Source organism: Bos mutus, chromosome 11 (genome assembly GCF_027580195.1).
Source record: "Bos mutus isolate GX-2022 chromosome 11, NWIPB_WYAK_1.1, whole genome shotgun sequence".
Classification (NCBI taxonomy): Eukaryota; Metazoa; Chordata; class Mammalia; order Artiodactyla; family Bovidae; genus Bos; species Bos mutus.
The window spans coordinates 32205102-32224501 of NC_091627.1; the positions used below are offsets into that span (position 1 = coordinate 32205102).

The 19400-nt window shown below is 36.1% G+C and overlaps 1 protein-coding gene across 11 annotated transcripts in view; it reads left to right on the forward strand.

Annotated features, from left to right (window-relative positions):
* Nucleotides 1-19400, forward strand: part of NCOA1 (nuclear receptor coactivator 1) — a 219117-nt gene that overhangs the window by 114176 nt on the left and 85541 nt on the right. For all 11 annotated transcript variants that reach the window (XM_070379206.1, XM_070379211.1, XM_070379204.1 and 8 more), the window contains 2 exons: nt 8559-8664; nt 15529-15695. In XM_070379206.1, coding sequence (XP_070235307.1) covers nt 8576-8664; nt 15529-15695 — 256 coding nt within the window. In that variant the 5' untranslated portion in view covers nt 8559-8575. The remainder of the gene's footprint in view (nt 1-8558; nt 8665-15528; nt 15696-19400) is intronic.

The following is a 19400-nucleotide window of genomic DNA, read 5'->3' on the forward strand; positions in this document are numbered from 1 at the left end:
AAGAATGTGCACAGTATTTTCTTTTATAAAAAGCAATTTTAAAAGTCTGATAGTTAATAGAATAAATGGAACAAGATAAAATGAGTCTGATTCAAAGACTCTGTTTCTTTGAATCTGTTTCTTTGCTTTTGCTGTTTATTCCTGGCCATAAAGATTAAGATATGGGCACGTTGTTTATGGCAGAGGCTTAAGAAGCCAGGACTCTTTTCTGGGCCAGGGATAACCACCATCTGAGTTTTGGTTCCTGCTTTGTGGGTTCAGAGAGAATTTTTGTTTCCAGATGTTTAAGGACATCCCTGTTCAGTCATTACCTTTAAAATATCTTTTTTTTTTTTAACAAAAAACTAAACATACAAGGAAATAAAAAAGTATGACCCATACACAGGAAAAAATAGCCATTAGTAAAGGAAGCCCAGACATTGTATTTATTAAACAAAGAAGTAAAAGTAGATAAGTCGGATTTCATCAAAACTGAAAACTTTAGGTCATTGAAAGTTAACCATAGTTTGGCAGAAACCAATGCAATATTGTAAAGCAGTTATCCTTCAGTTAAGAATAAATTTAATTTTTTAAAAAGTTACTATAAAGAAAGTGAAAAGATAATTCACGGAATGGAAGAAAATATTTGCAAATCATATATCAGATTAGGATCTAGACATGAATATAAAGAACTCTTATGACTTTAAAAAAACACAACCAAATTTAAAAATAGGCAAAGGACTTGAATAAAAATTTCCTCAAAGATATGCAGATGGCCAGTAAGCATATGAGAAGATGGTTAGCCATTAACAGTTGTTGTTTGGTTGCTAAGTCACGTCTGACTCTTTTTAACCCCGTGGACTGTAACCCACCAGGCTCCTCTATTAATGGAGTTTTCCAGGCAAGAATATTGGAGTGGGTTGCTATTTCCTTCTCCAGGGGATCTTCCTGATCGAGAGATCAAACCCATGTCTCTTAAATTGGCAGGTAGATTTCTTTGCCACTTAGCCACCAGGGAAGCCCCCACTAGTAATTAGGGAAATATAAAACAAAACTATATTGAAATACCATTTCACACACACTAGGTTGGCTACAATTAAAATAAACAGAAAATAACAATTTTTGGTGAGGATGTGGAAAAATTGGACACGTGGGCATTGCTGGCGAGAATTTCATGTGGTATAGCCACTGTGGAAGACAGTTTGACAGTTCCTCAAAAAGTTAGAGAGTTATCAATAAAATATGACCTAGTAGTTTCATATCCGAGAGAACTGAAACCATGTTCACACAAAAATTTGCACATAAATGTTCATAGTAGCATTGTTGTTTAATAGCCCCAATAATGGAAAACCTAAGAGGCCATCATTTGATGAGTAGGTACACAAAATGTGCTATATCCAAACATGTGAAATTACTCAGCTATTAAAAGGGCAATAGAAATCCTGAAATCCCCATCTGTTTTTTATCACATGAGAAAGAATTTAATTGTTATTGAAATGAAAAGACAAAAGTGAAAACTTTTTTAAAGAGAATCTTAGGTATTTGAGGACTCCAGTTTGAGAAACATTCTTTATGGCAGTTACCCAATGCAGGAACTCTCTATTTATCATGATTTTTCCTGTGTGATATTATCAGCTGAAGGAAAGTGAAAGCGTTAGTTGCTCAGTCATGTAGCTCAGTCATGTCTGACTTTTCAACCCCATGAACTGTAGCCCACCAGACTCCTCTGTCCATGGAATTCTCCAGGCAAGAATACTGGAGGGGGCAGCCATTCCTTTCTCCATAGGGGATCTTCCCAACCCCAAAATCCAACCCTGCATTGAAGGTGTCCTGCATTGCAGGCAGATTCTTTACCATCTGGGAGAAGTTTAACTCCGTGTCCCTTCATGTCTGTGCTCTGTGGTAATTGCTTGCTAGCATTTTAAAGTACATTGTTAGCGTTGCTTATTAATTGTTATTTTTCAGATTATGCAATCCTCAGCTTCATCTGGGAGATGAGTGACAAATTTCATATGTAGAAATCTATAATTCAACTGAAATATGAAGCACTGACCTATTTCTTCAGCCTCACCTATTTGGTTTAGTCTGGTCCGTTTGAACAGAGGTAGATGTGGTTTCTGGTTTCTAAAACTACTCTCTAGAGAGTGCCTGAGATTGTGTATAACTTAGCAACTCTTTTTAAATCAACAGGGTACTTTTAGTTAGAAACCATACCTCTTTTTAAAAGGTGATATGTAAATTGGCTTCCTGAAACCAGCATTTCTTTTCTTAATGAACCTTGTTTAAGTTCCCTTTTGCCAGATATAAAGCCATTCCACAAATAGAACAGCTATAAAAGTTTTCACTCATCAGAGGTTTTGCATTCCACTATCTGTTTATTGTGTTTTGTAAATAGAAAGTAGTTAATACCAGAATCATATCATCAGCAAATTGTTGGTGACTTTCTCATAGCTTCTTACTATTGGCTCTTATTTTGGTAGGCCAGATATTGAATTGCTGTTGAATTGTTGTCTGATGTTTCCTCAGCCCCAGAATTTCAGATAAATTTAGCAGATGTCAATCTGCAGCCAGTAGTAGCATGGTATGGGGAATCTGTTTTAAATCTAGATTTATTTGTTGCTCAGAATTGTCCAAACTATGAGATTGTATTGCTTATATTTACAGTTGTGTAAATACCTGTCTTTGTGTCTCTATTGTACTGTGAAATATTGTAGAAGGTTTCTTCAAAATAGATCTTATTAACCATTTCAGAATTAGAAAAGATGTTCTCAAATTTCTAGACCAAAAAGACAGTTTCTTTTTTTTTCCCCACTGAAAACAGGGGAAAGAAGATTTCAAGAAAGCTCTATTTCTCAATTATAGAAAAGAATTCCAAAGCATTAGGAAAGATTTCAGAAAATATTAATTGTAAAAAAATCTTAAACATTCTTTAAAAAATTTAAATATCATATTAGTAAAATAACTCACTTTTAATTTATCACCTGTTTTGGCTTCTGTAACTTTTAGACATTATGTTACATATTAGATATACAATAAAAAGATCTAGTAATTTTTTTTTTGAGTTCGCAGTCTAGAAGAGGTAACAAGCAAGAGAATTATAATTTTACAGCATATAAGTGTAAGAAATACATGCCCAGGAGTATTTTGAGAGCCTGTAGAATTCAGATAGGTTGATTCTTAGATAGGGTAGAACCTAATGTCTTAATTAAGTAACAGAGAAGATGAGCAGCTAAGTAAAACTGAGCTTTAAGTAAGAGTTAGCAAACTCTTGGATTTTAGCAGACTCTAAATTCTTTCATTTTTCTTTCTTGTTCATCATTGTCTTCTCTCTTGTATTTCTACTTTTGTTGAAAAGTTTAAGTTGATAATTCTTCATTATTATTAATTATCACGATTTCTTTTTTTGTTGTTTTAATTTTGAAATATACTTTATTTCTATGTAAAAATAAGATTCAGTGACTTCTTTACTTCTGTGATATCTGGTTAACCTCATTTATGTTTCTGTGACTTTTCACAGGAAAAGATGTTAGCCATCTTATTCATTAAAATAATATGTCACATAACTGATTATTCTTGTTTTGTGTTTGAGAATGGTTTTTCAACATCTTTTTTTGTTGTGGTTGTGGTTTCAAGTCTGGTATATTTATCTTTGCATTGAGGTTGTCTATCTTCAATTGTAATTATTTTCCTTGTCCTATAGATCCTTCCTCTCCCCCACCACGGGAGGTTTAATAAATGTTTTCCTCTGATGACATTAATCCATAATGCAGCTTATCTCATTTATTTAACGTTAATAGAAACCCGGAACTTAAAAGTCCATTATGTTTATACATGTTGAATTTGAGGTGACAGTGGAATATCCAAATGGAAATGTCCATTTAGCAGCTAGAAACTTATTTAGATAGCAAATCCCTGAGATCAGGAAGATTATGCTTGCCCTTTGTGCAGGAAGTCTTAGAATGAAAATCAGACCTTGTTACTCCTCTGTTCTTAACCCTCCAGTGATTGGCTAATTCACTCAGAGTAAAGCTAAAGTCTTTAAAATGGTTTCAGCCAAGACTTTACATGATGCAGCCTTGTCTCCTGCTTCTCACTTCCCAGTTTTACCCATACCCATCTCTTTCATATTTTTCAAAAAGTGTAGTTACATTCCATCCGTCAGGCTGTACAGCCCTTCCCCTGCCCGGAGCACTCTTCCTCCAGATGTCATTCTCTCTTCCTCACCTCCTTGAAGTCTTTGCTCACATCTCACCTTCTTAGGGCTTCTCTGGTGGCTCAGACAGTAAAAAATCTGCAGTGCAGGAGACCCAGGTTTCATCCCTGGTTTGGGAAGATCCTCTGGAGAAGAAAATTGAAACTTAACTCCAGTATTCTTGCCTGGAGAATTCCAGGGACAAAGGAGCCTGGTGGACTGCAGTCCATGGGGTTGCAGAGTTGTACACAACTGAGCACACACACTTCAATAGTTTCTCAGTAAGGCGCTTCCTAACTACTATACTTTAAATTGCTGCCCTTCTCCTTCCATAAACCTAAGCCTCTATTTTTACCTTATTTTCCTCCATTTTACCACCTTTTCATATACTCTGTAATTAACTTTTTTACTTTCTCTCTCTCCTTCACAATAGAATGAAACTTTATGAAGACAGTGAATTTTTATAGGTTTCATGCACAATTGTATTCCTACCACCTAGAACAGAAGCTGGCAAATAGTAGGAGTTCAGTGGGTCTTCCCAGGTCGCGCTAATGTTAAAGAACCCTCCTGTCAATGCAGGAGACTCAGGTTCAATCCCTGGGTCAGGAAGATTCCCTGAAGGAGGGCATGGCAACCCACTACAGTATTCTTGCCTGGAGAATCCCATGGACAGAGGAGCCTGGCAGGCTATAGTCCATAGGGTTGCAAAGAGTTAAACATGACTGAAACGACTTACTACACAGCATAGGAGTTCAATAAATACTTGTTGCTGGGTTAAGTTAGGCTCTCCACACTGACGTCAGTGTAGAGTTTCTGACTAATGTTTACCTTTGCAGGGAGGATAGGATATTACCAAGGTTTTTAAAGTCTGTCCTTAGTATTGAAACTAAAATTAGCATATATAATCTATATGTGTCTATATGGACTCTATGTAGTATATTTTATATATATGTATAATCTGTTTATACATAGGTTATATTGGTTGGGCTAATGTTGATTGGGCAAACATTTAATCACTCATTCACCAAATTCTATAATGGACACAAAATAGATGGGAACTGGTGCAATCTTTGTGTATTATGTTGGGGGCTTTACAGTTATCCTGTGGACAGTGAAGATTAAGGGAAGAGTTTTAAGCAAGAGATTGACCTGACTTATGTTTTTGATAGCCTACTTTGGTGGCTCAGGAAGACCACCTGGGAAGCTATTTTGATAGCTCCACAAGAGGTGAGAGGAGACTGTAAGTATAGGATGGAAATAAAAATTGACACATCTTAATGTTTGATTGCATGTCGGGTGTGAGAGAAGAGGCTGGAATGACTCCAGTGTACCAACTATGAGAAAAAGAAATACATGAGGAGGAGATGTTAAGTTCATTTTGGAAAGTTGAACTTGAAGTGTCTGTGTGACATCTGAATAGAGTTATCCAGCAACGAGTAGATTGTGAGTCTGAGACCCAGGAGATCTGCTCGGTAGATAGAGATTTGGGAGTAATTGGTTTAGAAATGTTTTTTGAAACCATTATTCAGTGAATGATATCCCCCCAAAATAATGTATAATATGAGGGGAAAAGAGGACTAGGACATTAGAGCCTCGAAGAAATCTAGCACAATCCAATCCAATTGGGCAAAAAGCACTGAGGATAAGGTAAGTAGAAAACTGCACTACTTCTGCTGATCTCTCAGGTCATGGCTTAAACATAAGTTTGTCAGAGAAGCCTCAGTTGATTACCCAGTTAAAAATAGGTCTCCTCTATTGTTTTTCTCTATGAATCCTATTCTTTTTCTTTATGACTTTTATCATTGTAGAAAATTACATATTATTTTGTGTTTTCCTTGTTTGTGTTTCCCACTTCATGAGGGCAGAAACCTTTATTTTCCTATCTACAGTTTACTCAACTCCTAGCACAGTGCCTGAGATATGATAGATGCTTGATTTATTTATTAAGTAAGTGATGAAAGTGTGGATCACAGAAATCAATGGGTGACAGACAATATTTCCAGAAGGAAGCAGTTTCAGATGCTGCTCTGAGCAGCCCAGTAAAGTAATAATGATAATAGTTAGTGTCAGTAAATGAAGAAATGAAAAATGTCCATTGTATTTTTCAATGAGAAAGTATGGGATGAGTTATCCACTAATGAACACTACCCCTCATGGAGCTCTTGGTCTAAAGGGGAGATAATTACAATAACCAACAGTTACTTAGTGCACCCTTTCCATGCACTTTTCATTCAGTCCTCACTACAGATCTAAAGACACTTGTTCCTTGGAAGAAAAGCTAGGAGAAATCTCGACAGCCTATTAAAAAGCAGAGACGTTACTTTGCTGACAAAAGTCCGTATAGCCCAAGCTATGGTTTTTCCCGTAGTCATGTATGGATGTAGAGTTGGACCATAAGAAGGCTGAATGCTGATGCTTTTGAGCTGTGGTGTTGGAGAACACTCTTGAGAGTCCCTTGGACTGCAAGGAAATCAGACGAGTCAGTCCTAAAGTAAATCAACTGTGAATATTCATTAGAAGGTCTGATGCTGAAGCTTCAGTACTTTGGCCAGTTGATACGAAAAGCCAAGTCTTTAGAAAAGACCCTGATGCTGGGAAAGATTGAAGGCAGGAGGAGAAGGGGATGACAGAGGACAGGATGGTTGGATGGCATCACTGACTCAATGGACATGAGCTTGAGCAATGACTGGCATGCTGCAGTCCATGGGGTCTCAAAGAATCAACATGACTGAGCGACTGAATAACAGCTTAACAAAGTATACTTATTATTTGTAAGTTACTGATGAGGAAATAGGTTTAAGGAGATAAAGCGTTTTGCCCAAGAAAAGGCAGGAAGTGATTAAACAGGGCCTTTCTGATCCTAATGCCCATGCTTTTACCATGCTCCAGTAGGAGAATCAGGCTGATTCTTCATCACCGAAGTGATACCTTGAAAGTGCCATTTGAGTAGGAATGGTTTTGCTGCTGTTCATAGGACACACTAGAAGTGAGAATGACTGGAATTGAGAAATAAGATAGAAGGATCTTGCATGAATCTAGAATGAGGTATTAGCTTCTAAGCAAGAATCAAAACTGTATTTGAGAATGAAGAAAGAGGGGACGTTATAGGATCTTTGTTAATAAAGACTTGACAGGACATTGATACAAAATGAGGAGTGAAAAAGAAAAGTAAGGAATAACTTCAAGATTGCAGTCCTAGAAGCTGGAGATTTTCATGACCTTTACATCTAATATGGAGAAATTAAAAATGTGCCTCTTTGGCTACATGGAATAATAAATTCATGATTAGAATTCTAGGTATTTTTATACTGAAAAGGGGATATGAAAATGTTTGGTGTTGAGAAAGAGCTAGAGACAAAGTAAGTTTTAGGACTAGAGAAAAAGGATTTACTCAGACATGAATTAAAGCCATGTGAGAAATTCTTAAGGATCTCAACTTTACAAGCATGACTACTAACATGCAGCACTGTAGCTATTTAATAATTTTAGAAAATTTAAGGAAAAGTTAAAGATTTTTCCCATTTAACAAGAGTTTCCTCTCCTTTCTCATGGGTAGATGGAGTGGAAGAGAATGAGCAGTGTATAGTTTGGCACTAATAAAGTCTAAGGGCAGTGATGAACATAAGGCCAGAGACAGGAACCCGAGTTTTCTTAGAGATTCTATACAGAATAGTGTTGATAGGGACAGATCAGAAGGGATCTTTAAGTGCAGTCACTAGCCAGCATAGTATGTAAGAGAGACCTGGCTGGCATGCTAGGGGAAATGACTGTGTTCTCTGGCATCTATACCAAGATCCTAACATAGACTAAACACTTGATCTTTGTTGCCTGACTGCATAAACACAAGGTTAGAAGTATAGAATTCAAAGTTGGTAAGTACAGTTCAAAATCCAAATCTAGTTCATCGCTTTAACTTTTAATTATATATGTATTATGTCTTTTTCTCTCAATATAAAACCTCAAACCTTAGGAGTAAAAAGTTGCTTTAAGTCCTTTTCAAAGTAGTCTAAAATAAATAAATAAATAGGTAATTTCTGATTCTTATAGAGTCATTTTTTTTTGCATTTACATATGAAGTGATTTTTCTCTTAAAAACATCTCATTGGGTATTTAATTATTCTAGCAATATTTTTATCCTAATTGATCTCTATGGTCTTATAAAGGGTGACTAGTTTTATTTTACAGGTATGGAGAAGAAAGTGTAGAAACACTAATAACTGATGGCTCTTGTGCTTTTATATAAATGTGGATGCTTTTATGATGGCTGTAATTATCCACTGAGAAAATGCAGTGTTTAGATATATTCTAACATAAAGGGAGCTTTCTGTCTCCTTACGGTTGGAAAGTTCATTAGGAAAGATTTCTTATCATTTTCCTTCCTTTTTAGGTGTGAAGTTTTTCAACATGAGTGGCCTTGGGGACAGTTCATCTGACCCTGCTAACCCAGACTCACATAAGAGAAAAGGGTCACCATGTGACACACTGGCATCAAGGTAGGAACACTCTTTTTCTTATTTCTGGCAGAGCTGCTTTACCATTTTCACTGTCACTTTTGAGCTTGCTTCATCTGTAAGTTTACCAGCCTTCCCTGAGTCCCTCATACTCACCATGTTCTCTTCCTTCCCCAGGGCTGGTTTGCTCCCTCTAGATTTACTATATTCAACACCTGTGCATTCTCCAAGTATCAGTTTAGTCATTATTTTTTAAAAGGGAGCCTTCTCTTCCTTCCATAACTACTAGGTCAAACCTCCCCTATTAGTATATGTATTTCACATGTATTTTTAGAGCTATGATCCATAATTTCAGGGTTTTACTAGCTTGTGTACTTATTTAATGAGTTCCATGGCTTCTCTGCTGCATGCTGTACTGCTGTAAGAACTTTGTCCTTGCTCACCATTTTATCCCTAGTTCCCAGCACAATGTGTAGCTTATATATAGTAAGGCCACAGAAAGTATTTGGCAAAGGAATAAATAAATCCACTGTACATTTTTAAACTGCCATCTCCATACATTATGGTATTAGTGGAACAAAGAAATAAATTGTTAATATCAGGATTTTAAAGAATGAGTTTTTTTGGAATTAAATATCTCTGTTTTAACAGAACCTGGTCATCTGAAATAGGCAAAAGAGAGTTATTGCTAAGGAGGCTCTAATAAATGCCAGATAAAGATAGAACTTCAGTCAGATCAAAACAGCAGCTTCCTACCCGAGAGAAGAGTGGGGGTTTTATTCCACTCACCTCTGAGGATCTGGAACAAAGTCTCTCAACCTCCAAACTATTGACATTGTGGACAAGATAATTCTTTGTTGTGGGAAGCTATCCTGTATGTTGTAGGATGTTTAACAGTATCCCTGGCTTCTACACAATTAGACACCAATAGAATTTTTATATCAGTTATGATACCAAAATGTCCTTCCAGTTACGATAATCAAAAATGATAATCCAAACATTTTCAAATACCCCTGGGGACAGAGAAACCAATATGGCCCCCAGTTGATAATCATTGATCAGAGTATAAAACAGCAGAAGACTCTTCTTTCATTGGATTACATGCGTTTTTCTCATGGGGCAACCAAGAAAGAATTTTTACGGGAGATTGCCAGGGTTTCAGGCTGGGGAAAGAAAAGTGACTACTTCTGTTAATGAATTCAGAGAACTGTTACAGAGCGATGGTAATCTAAGTACTCATAATCAAGCCTGTGTTGTCAGAGTTAATGTTGTTGTTTATTTCTTATATGTCAGTCCTTCTTAATTTAAGAATAAATAAATAAAAATATTGTGTTTTAGGACTTCCCTAGTAGCTCAGCTGGTAAAGAATCAGCCTGCAATGGAGGAGATCCCGGTTTGATTCCTGGGTGGGGAACATCCCCTGGAGAAGGGATATGCTACCCACTCCAGTATTTTGGGGCTTCCCTGGTGGCTTAGATGGTACAGAATCTGCCTGCAATGCAGGAGACCTAGGTTCAATCCCTGAGTTGGGAAGATTCCCCTGGAGAAGGGAACAGCTACCACTCCAGTATTCCAGCCTGGAGAATTCCATGGACTGTATAGTCCATGGGGTTGCAAAGACTCAGACATGACTGAGCGACATCCACTATTGTGTTTTACTTGAAATTTTTATTTGGGGGGAAATTTTTAATCTATAAAAAAATTAGAGACTAGGAAACTACCCACCACATGTAATTGGTAATATTTTGTCATATTCTTAGTATTTTGTTAATATATTATTGTATTTGCAGTTTTAAGTAAAAGTAGTAAAATGGTTAATGATTAAACTGATTTATCTCTAATTCTTTCAGTCTGTTTTTAATGATTATGTGTAAGTATCCATGAACAATATAGAATATTTGTTAAATTTATATATTATATAATACTGTATATATTTTTCTTTAGACATAAAGATACATAGATTTATTCATTTCTGTTAACTTTTGATAAATATTGTATTACCCGAAATACCATATTTGAAGAATCTGTTTCCCAACAGCTAGACATTCCCTATGGGTAAATAGCCTTTTTGTTACAAATTTTCATTCTTACAGCCAGCACTACAGTAAACATGAACATCCTTGTACATACCTACTATTTTATACATAAAACTTTTGTTAGAATCTGTGTACATTTTTATGTTAACTGTTTACTTACCAGATTATTCTTCAAATGACAGTCGTTGAGAGTTGCCTTTTTTCTTGCATCTTTATCTCACTATTTTTTCCTCACTTTAAGTTTTTGCCATCCTGATGGGTGTGGGGTTATAATTTTAAGTACATTTCCCTGATAAGTAGATAAGTTGATTATGATCTTTGTTTTTATTGCTCTTTATATTTTCCCCTCTGTGAATTACCTGGTTGTATCTCTTGCCCATATTTCTTCTTGGTAGTTTGTGCTTTCCTTTTTTTATTTGTAAGAGTTATTTTTAATTTTCTAGTTAAATTTTTACTCTTTATCGCTTACATTTGATGCAAATATCTTCTCCCAACCTGTTGATATCCCTTAGAACCTAGGATATTCATGTCAAGCTTTTTAGGGTCTTGTCAAGAATTTTCCCCACTATTTCAAGGCCTTAAATGTATTTTTATACATTTTCTTCTAATATGCATTTAGAATTTTAAATAAGCATTTACATTTGTGGGATAAAAATGTAACAACCTAAATTTCTTTTCCTATATGGAATGTCAGTGGCTGTAACATATCCATTCCCTGCTTTTGTGCTCTTTACCTTCATCAGAAACCAAGTTCCTGCATAGATAGGGATCTGATCTGAGCCTTCGTATGATAGTTGCCATGCTCTCTGATGGGGCAAGTCACTCTTCCTTGTTATTTTTCAAAATTGTTGTTCCTGTTCTTGGTTCTTTACTCTCCCGTACAGATTTTAGAGACAGTTTTTTGTTTCCCTTGATTTTTTTTCCTTGCTGGGATTTGAATTAGAATTCCGTTTGCTTTTATAAATTAAATTGGAGAGAACTGACAGCTTTATTTTGTAAATTCTAGAGTGTTGTTATTCATGAATATAAAGGCTTCTCCTTTATTCAGTTCTTCATTGTTCTTAAATAATAGTGTATAATTTTCCCCTTTGAATGTCTAGCCCATCTTTAGTTAGATATATTCCAGGGTACCATAGGATTTTTATTGCTTTTAGGAATATCATTTTGTCTATTGCATTTTCTAATTGGCAGTTATTCGTGTATAGGAATGCTAATGATTTGGGGATTTTGATCTCATATCCATCCATTGTTCTAAGCTTTCTTATTTGTTTTAATGGCTTTTATCTGCAAGTCGTCTTTGATGTGTGTGTGTGTGTGTGTGTGTGTGTCTATAATCACATCATGATGAATATAAAAATTTTATTTATATATATGCATATATTTCTCTTCTTAATTGTCTTAAAAATTATTATCCTTGCACATTTGCTTTAAAAATATTTGAAAACATAGTCTTTGTCAGGTTTATAAGTATGGGCTTCAATTTTAATTAAGTGATTTTTTTTTAATTTAGTTAACTGAAATTTTGTGATTTTGAAATTGATGAATTTGTACATGATTACCACCTTAGAATGTTTCTTTTGATTTTGTTATTGTACACTATCACTCCAAACAGATTGCGAACTAATTAATTATAAAGAGCATATGTTAGACCTCAGGGTATTGCCAGCCCTGTGTACAGAAGTTCTAGCTAGGGCAGCTTCTCAGTAATTGTTTGGTGGGGTGAGACGTCTCAAATATCCTTCCTGTTACCTCTCCATTTCTTAACTCTTCTGGGAGAAATGAGAATTAAAATGCCAGCTTTTAAATGGTGGGTAGCTGTGGGCAGTGCTTATTTAACATTAACAATTCAACAAGTGCTTTATTAAATACCTACTATTCAGCCAGCACCATGTGCTTGATGTTTGAAGGATGTAAATATGAAATATGTTTCCTGTCTTCAAGGAGCTTACAAATCTAGTCATGCCACTCATTCTCTTTCTTAAACCCTTCTGGGCTCTCCTTTGCCCTGAAAATAAATAATCATAATCAAAGTGATGATAATAGATAATATTTGTTGAGCTAATGGTATGTGGCAGGAACTCTGCAAAACATTTCTATGTATAATATCATCTTTTTTAATCCTCACAAATCCCTAGGAGGTAATTAATGTCATTATCCCTATTTTACAGATAAAGAAATGGAAGCTTAGAGAAGTTAAATTGCTGTTAAGTAACTTGTCCAGGGTTACTTAGCTAGTAAATGATAGAGGAAGTTTGAACTTGTGTTTGTAAGCAATCTCCTGTGCTCTTTATTATGGTGTATACAAGAGCCCTGGTGAACTGACTGGACCCTCATCTCCTGCCCTTCTGTTTCTAATCATCTATAATTCAACTATCTTGAGCTACTTATTTTTGCTCTTACTTTTACCTTTGAAAAAGCTGTTTTTTCCTTTTAGGAAACTAGTCTCTCCCTACATTAGGTTTAGACATCTCATTCTCTCAATCTAGGTGCCATCTCTGTGTGCTTCTGTAGTATTGTAAATTTGTCACATAGTAGCTTCTTTGTTCTCCCACTTATTGGAGGCTACATCTACTTTACTCCTGGGTTGTCAGGACACAGTACCTGGTTATCTGGCACATAATATAAGTATGGGAGCATTTGTTGAAAAAGCTGCTACTGCTGCTAAGTCGCTTCAGTCGTGTCCGACTCTGTGCGACCCCATAGACGGCAGCCCACCAGGCTCCCCCGTCCCTGGGATTCTCCAGGCAAGAACACTGGAGTGGGTTGCCATTTCCTTCTCCAATGCATGAAAGTGAAAAGTGAAAGTGAAGTCGCTCAGTTGTGTCCGACTCTCAGCGACTCCACGGACTGCAGCCTACCAGGCTCCTCCGTCCATGGGATTTTCCAGGCAAGAGTACTGGAGTGGGGTGCCATCGCAATGAGGTTAAAAAAAAAAGATACAATACTTGAGAAGTTAACTTGCACTAACTAGCATGTACATAGTATCAGTGGAAGTAAAGTGGGTTAGTGAGAGGAGAAATGTAGGTGGCCCAAAGCAATGAAGATGTCTTTTCTGTTAAGGTAGAATTTCTTTTTCTCATCTCCACCATTCCTTCAGTTTTTAACTGTATTTGAAAAAAATCTGTTCTCATTTTCTCTTCTTGCTTATTAGTTATTTCATTTCATGGTGATTCTCCTAGTCTCTTTCTTAGGTCATTTTATAGACACCTTACCATTTCATTACTTTTAGCTTCTTGCTTCCTTTATCACCTCTCTGTCTGAGCTTCCCCAATTCTATTACTTTTATTTTTCCTTTACTCAACAATGGTTTCCAGAACTTCAGTTTTACATAAAACTTAATGTTAAAAACAGATTTGGGAGTTCCACGAAATGAATCCAATTTATTCCAGTTGGTATTTAGACCAAGAGGTTTAAGCAAGTCATACTTTAGACTGAGTCTCCTAAGTAAACCTAGTGTCAATTAGTTTCTCTAAGGTAAAATCAAATATGTGTGTGTGTGTGTGTTATGTTATTCATTTTATTCATGCCTCATTTTCAATATCTTGTTGTGAAATTTGTCAAAATATCTCACTGTACATTCTTGCCTGGGAACATTGTAAGATAAAGTCTTACTGAGTAAAATAGGATTAATTCCTTAATGAAAGATTTAAAATTTAAGGATAGAATGTGTGATTGTTATAGTTTTAAAATTTGGCTTTATTTTGGGGATGTGTGCCATTTTGTACTGTTTTGTCTTATGTAGATAAATACATTTGACCTTTGTTAACTTGGTTCTTTTCAATTTAACCATGCTGTTATGTAAATGCTATTGCTTTTATAGGTTTTTTAAATTATGAAAAGTAAGTGATAGTTTAATTGTTGCCAGTTAAGAATTGTTTAGCAACTGGTTTTTCCCTCTTTAACCTCTTTTTTTAATACCATTTTTATATGGAATCAAATGATTTTGATTGATGCTTATAAAACTGAAAGCTACTTGTGAGCAAATTTTCTTTCTATATTAGTTTGATAATAGAAAAATTCACTGAAAGTAATGCTGTATTGTCTTTGTATGTGTTAATAAAATTAAGTGCCTGATGACTTGGTTAAATAAACAAGGGGTAAACAAAAATGAACAATATTCACTTACTACATTTGAGTGAATGTAAAATGCTAGTTGTTTGCACTGTTATCCTTTATTCTTATTATTTTCCTTTAAGATAAATTGAGTTTGATTTTGTTTACTATATAATGAGAGCTTATAAGCGGATTTTTTTTTTCTATTTCTTTACGACAAAGCAGTATATGAGAGACATTGTTCTTTGTACCTCTGTCTCTAATTAATAATTTACTATTCTTTTTATTTTACTTTTTGGAAGCATTTTTTTTTTCCCTTTTGATAGGGATCAAGTAATGGTCTGATTATTATAGGAATCAAGATTTTATCAGATTTCCAATTATAATTTCTTTGAAATCTGAGTAGTCAGCCTGCTTAATTTACAACAAACTTATTTGAAAATTCAGATTTTCTATTTTTAGGGAATTATTATTTAGAATGCCTAATAATTTCAAATGTAACTAGTATATGTACTGTCTGGTTCTTTTACTATCTAGTATTTACTGGTTATTTGAAAGATTCATTGTATATATATCATTGAGGAATACATGTGTGATAGCAGTCATTCTCTTTATGTATTTTAGCCAGAATTGTTTTCTGCTCTTTGGTATTTTGTAGTATGTTTTTCAGATACAAATTTAGATTTTTTTCTAAATCTGGCTTTACATTCTAGATGAAAATAGGAATCGCTGTAAATATGTAAATATCAAATACTTGATCAGAGAAGGAAATATGGTGGTAGAAATGTACAGTAACTGGATTTTCTCTGTGTAACAGCACTGAAAAGAGGCGCAGGGAGCAAGAAAATAAATATTTGGAAGAGCTAGCTGAGTTATTGTCTGCCAACATCAGTGACATTGACAGCTTAAGTGTAAAACCAGACAAATGCAAGATATTGAAGAAGACAGTCGATCAGATACAACTAATGAAGAGAATGGAACAAGGTAGGAAAATAAACAGAAAAACCCTCTGGCTGTGTTCTTTGTTATTAAGACATTTATAATATGTGATTTTACTTTTTATTATTAAGAAATGGAATTAATTTTGTAATTTTATTAAAGAAGCAGTTTTGGGTAGATGTTATTTATTTTAGAATGTGAATCTGAAACCCTTCTTTTACCACAAAGTGGCTTGTTATCTTGAGAACTGGTTACCTTGAAACTTTTGAAACCCAGAAGAGTCAGATAAAACTTAGTGACTCAACAGTAGCAATCATATGGAATTAAGTCAGGAGATACACATTGTGGTGTCGGACCCAAGGCTCTGCGTAGCGTTGAAAGACAGCAGCTCAGAGGTAGGAGAGTCCCTCCACCTGAATTTAAGCTTATCTCTACCTTGGCTGTGGTTGGGGGGAGCAGCCTTCTCTGAGAAAGTGAAGAAGTGAAGTGAAGTCACTCGCCTGCCAGGCTCCTCTGTCCTGGGATTTTCCAGGCAAGAATACTGAAGTGTGTTGCCATTTCCTTCTCCAGGGGATCTTCCCAACCCAGGGATCGACCCCAGGTCTCCCACACTGCAGGCAGACTCTTTACTGTCTGAGCCACCAGGGAAGCTCTGAGAAAACCCTGATTTATTTTTATGGCTCATGTTTATACTATTTGTATTTACTGGGGACTCCACACCATACAACCCCTGGGTTGCTTACCAGAAACAAAGGCAAACGCTTTGAAGGAACATCACCATACTGCACCCGATCAGATTCCCAGAGGAAAAAGTGCTCCTGAGGGAGATTGTGTGCTATAAACTTACATAACACAAGAAATCATCTGCAGTGAGTAAGAACACAAACAACAAACAGAAGGAATAGACCCCGAAGAACTACACGCTAGCAGCAGCAATGTGAAAAGACTGAACAAATGGTCTGTTTTAAAATGGTTAAAGTGATAGGATTTTACGATTTTAGGGGCTGATTCAGCAGACAGGAGACACTGGTATTCTAGGTCTTCGGAGGGGAGAGCCACCCAGAGACTGTATGGCCCCTTCCCTGCTGGATGTGGACACCCGGACCGACTGGCTCATCCTCCCTCAGCCGAAGATGGGAGGATTCCGAAGATGGGGAAATGGAGTAGTCCAAAGGGAAGGACACGTGGACACTGACACTGGTATCGGTCCCCAAAGGAAGAAGTCAGCTCCTTGCACTGTCCACACCCTTCACACAGCTGCCAGTCAGGATTTTAGTACCTTACTCTTTAATGTGAATAAAAATCCAGGTATTTGAGGAAAGTCTGTAATATAAAAGAGAATAAATCAAGCAAACAAAAGGGAAAGAAAGGAACTCAGAGGAAGCAGAGATGATACAGGGAGCAAAAGAAAAATGTAAAGCCATCCAACACTCTTTCACTGACAAAAGGGAGGATATATCATCTATAAAATGCTTTAAAATGAAACATTCAAAACAAATAACTTTTGGAACTTAAAATCAGGATTGCTGAAAAAAACTTTACCCTATTACCTTGTTTTCTACTCTTTCTACTCCCCTCATGGTGTCGCCTGCAGCCGTTCCAGGCACGTTTGCCTCAGGTCTTTGCACTTGCTCTTCTCTGTCTGGAATGCTCTTCCCTGGATGTACATAAAGCTTACACCCGTATCCCTTTTATGTCGTGGTTCAAATATTTTTTCTAAGTGAACTTGTCCCTCACTAACCTATCTAACACACATACACATGTGTGCATACACACACAAACACCTTTCTACATCTTCCTTGATTTATTTTCCCCACAGTATTTATTACATCTAACATATTGTACATTTTGTTTGTTTATTGTCTGCCTACCCTCACTGGAGCTTCATGAGAGCAAAGGTTTTTGTTTGTTCACCACTGTGTCCTTAATACCTAAAGCAGTTCTTGGGTACATAGTACGCTTTTCAGTGACTCTTTGTTGAATAAAAGGATAAAGTGTTGAAAGACAATTTGAAGAAATCCCTTAGAAAGTAAGATAAAAAAGCAAGAGAAAGATAAGGGGTAGAACATATCATTAGTCCCAGGAGAAAAAAAAAAAAAAAACAGGCCAACTAGAAGGGAAGAAATTATAAGAAGTAATAACAAAAACAAAAAAATTCTCAGAATTAGAGGCTATGGGTTTCCAGATGGAAAGCATACATGTCATGTGCAGCACAATGACTGAAAAAGAAAGAAGAAGACCTCACACCAATACATGATTTCCAGACACCAGAGAGAAAAAACAAGAGAAAGGAAAAAACAGACACATACTGGGTTACTTTCAGAAGGATCCAGATTTCTAAATAACAACACTGAAAATGAGGATCCTGAACCTAAAATTATGCGTTCATCCAAATGAAGTATGGGTACAAAATAAAGACAATTTTCAGACATTTAAAGCCTCAAAAATGTTATCTCCTATGTACTTTTTTTCAGAAATATCTATCAAGGGCTTCCCAGGCAGTTCAGTGGTTAAGGCTCTACTTCCAATGCAGGGAGTGTGGGCTCAATCCCTGGTCAGGGCACTAACATCCCACATGCTGCATGGTGCAGCCAAAAAATAAAAATTAAAAAGAAATATCTATCAAGACCAAGGTAGCAAACCAAGAAAGAAAGGCATTGGATCTTAACCCAGGGAAACCGTGGAATCATAACAGAAGAAAGGTAAAAGGAAACCAAGGGTTACAGTTGAGCAGCAGACTAAAGAAGTAGCCAGTCCCAATTGGAGGAGGCAAACAGAGGACTCCAGGAGGAGTCTTTCCATGGGGGAAAAAATGGGACTCATAGAAATATATGATGACTGAGCAAATTGAGAGGAACTTTTCAGTCTGGTGGAGAGTTTGGAGATGAGTCAGACTTCACAGAAAAACTAAAACATAAAACATGAGAACTGTAAATTATAGTACATACCTTGACTCATTTATGGACTGTATGTAGCCATAGTAACATAGATATTAAATACTGACTGCTCTAAAAATTATTGTAACTATATTAGGAGGATGGAAAGAGGGAAAGTGTGTGTCTAGTCTAGATGGTTGATGTAAGTAAATTATGATAGCATGTTAATAGATTGTCTAACATGGACACAATCAGGATATAGCAAATAATCATGTTATTGAAAAATAAAGAATGTATTAGTTAGGATACAGGCAAGGCTATTATAAGAGACCCAATGTACAGTGGCTTTAACAAGATAGTGTAGTTGTGTGTCAGAGGTTCAGATTCCTTCCATCTCTTGGGCTGTGCCACTCCTAGGGTATTGCCCTTACCCATGTCAAACATGGCTCACCTGTGCACGTCCCAGACAACAAGAAGGGGAAAGAAAACTGGAAGGTATGCTGCTTTGTCTTTAAGGACAAGACTCAGAAATTGTGAGTCACTTCTGTTCACAGGCCTTAGGCTGGTCGATATAGCCACTTCTAGCCACTCCTGCCTTAAGTTTTGCCTAAACTTTTACGTTTTACTTTTCATGCATGGTTACTTAATGTACTTGGCTTTGAAAGTTTATATTCTTTTGGAATTGTTTCTTTTAAAAAACAACAACAACAAAAAACCTGTCTTAATGTTACACATACATGAAATGATGAAGGAAGTGTATCTTAGAACTAGATGAGAAACTCCCATGCTATAATAATTTAAAAATAAATAACCCAATTAAATGAAGTTGCTTAGTCGTGTCCAACTCTTTGCAACCCCGTGGACTGTAGCCTAC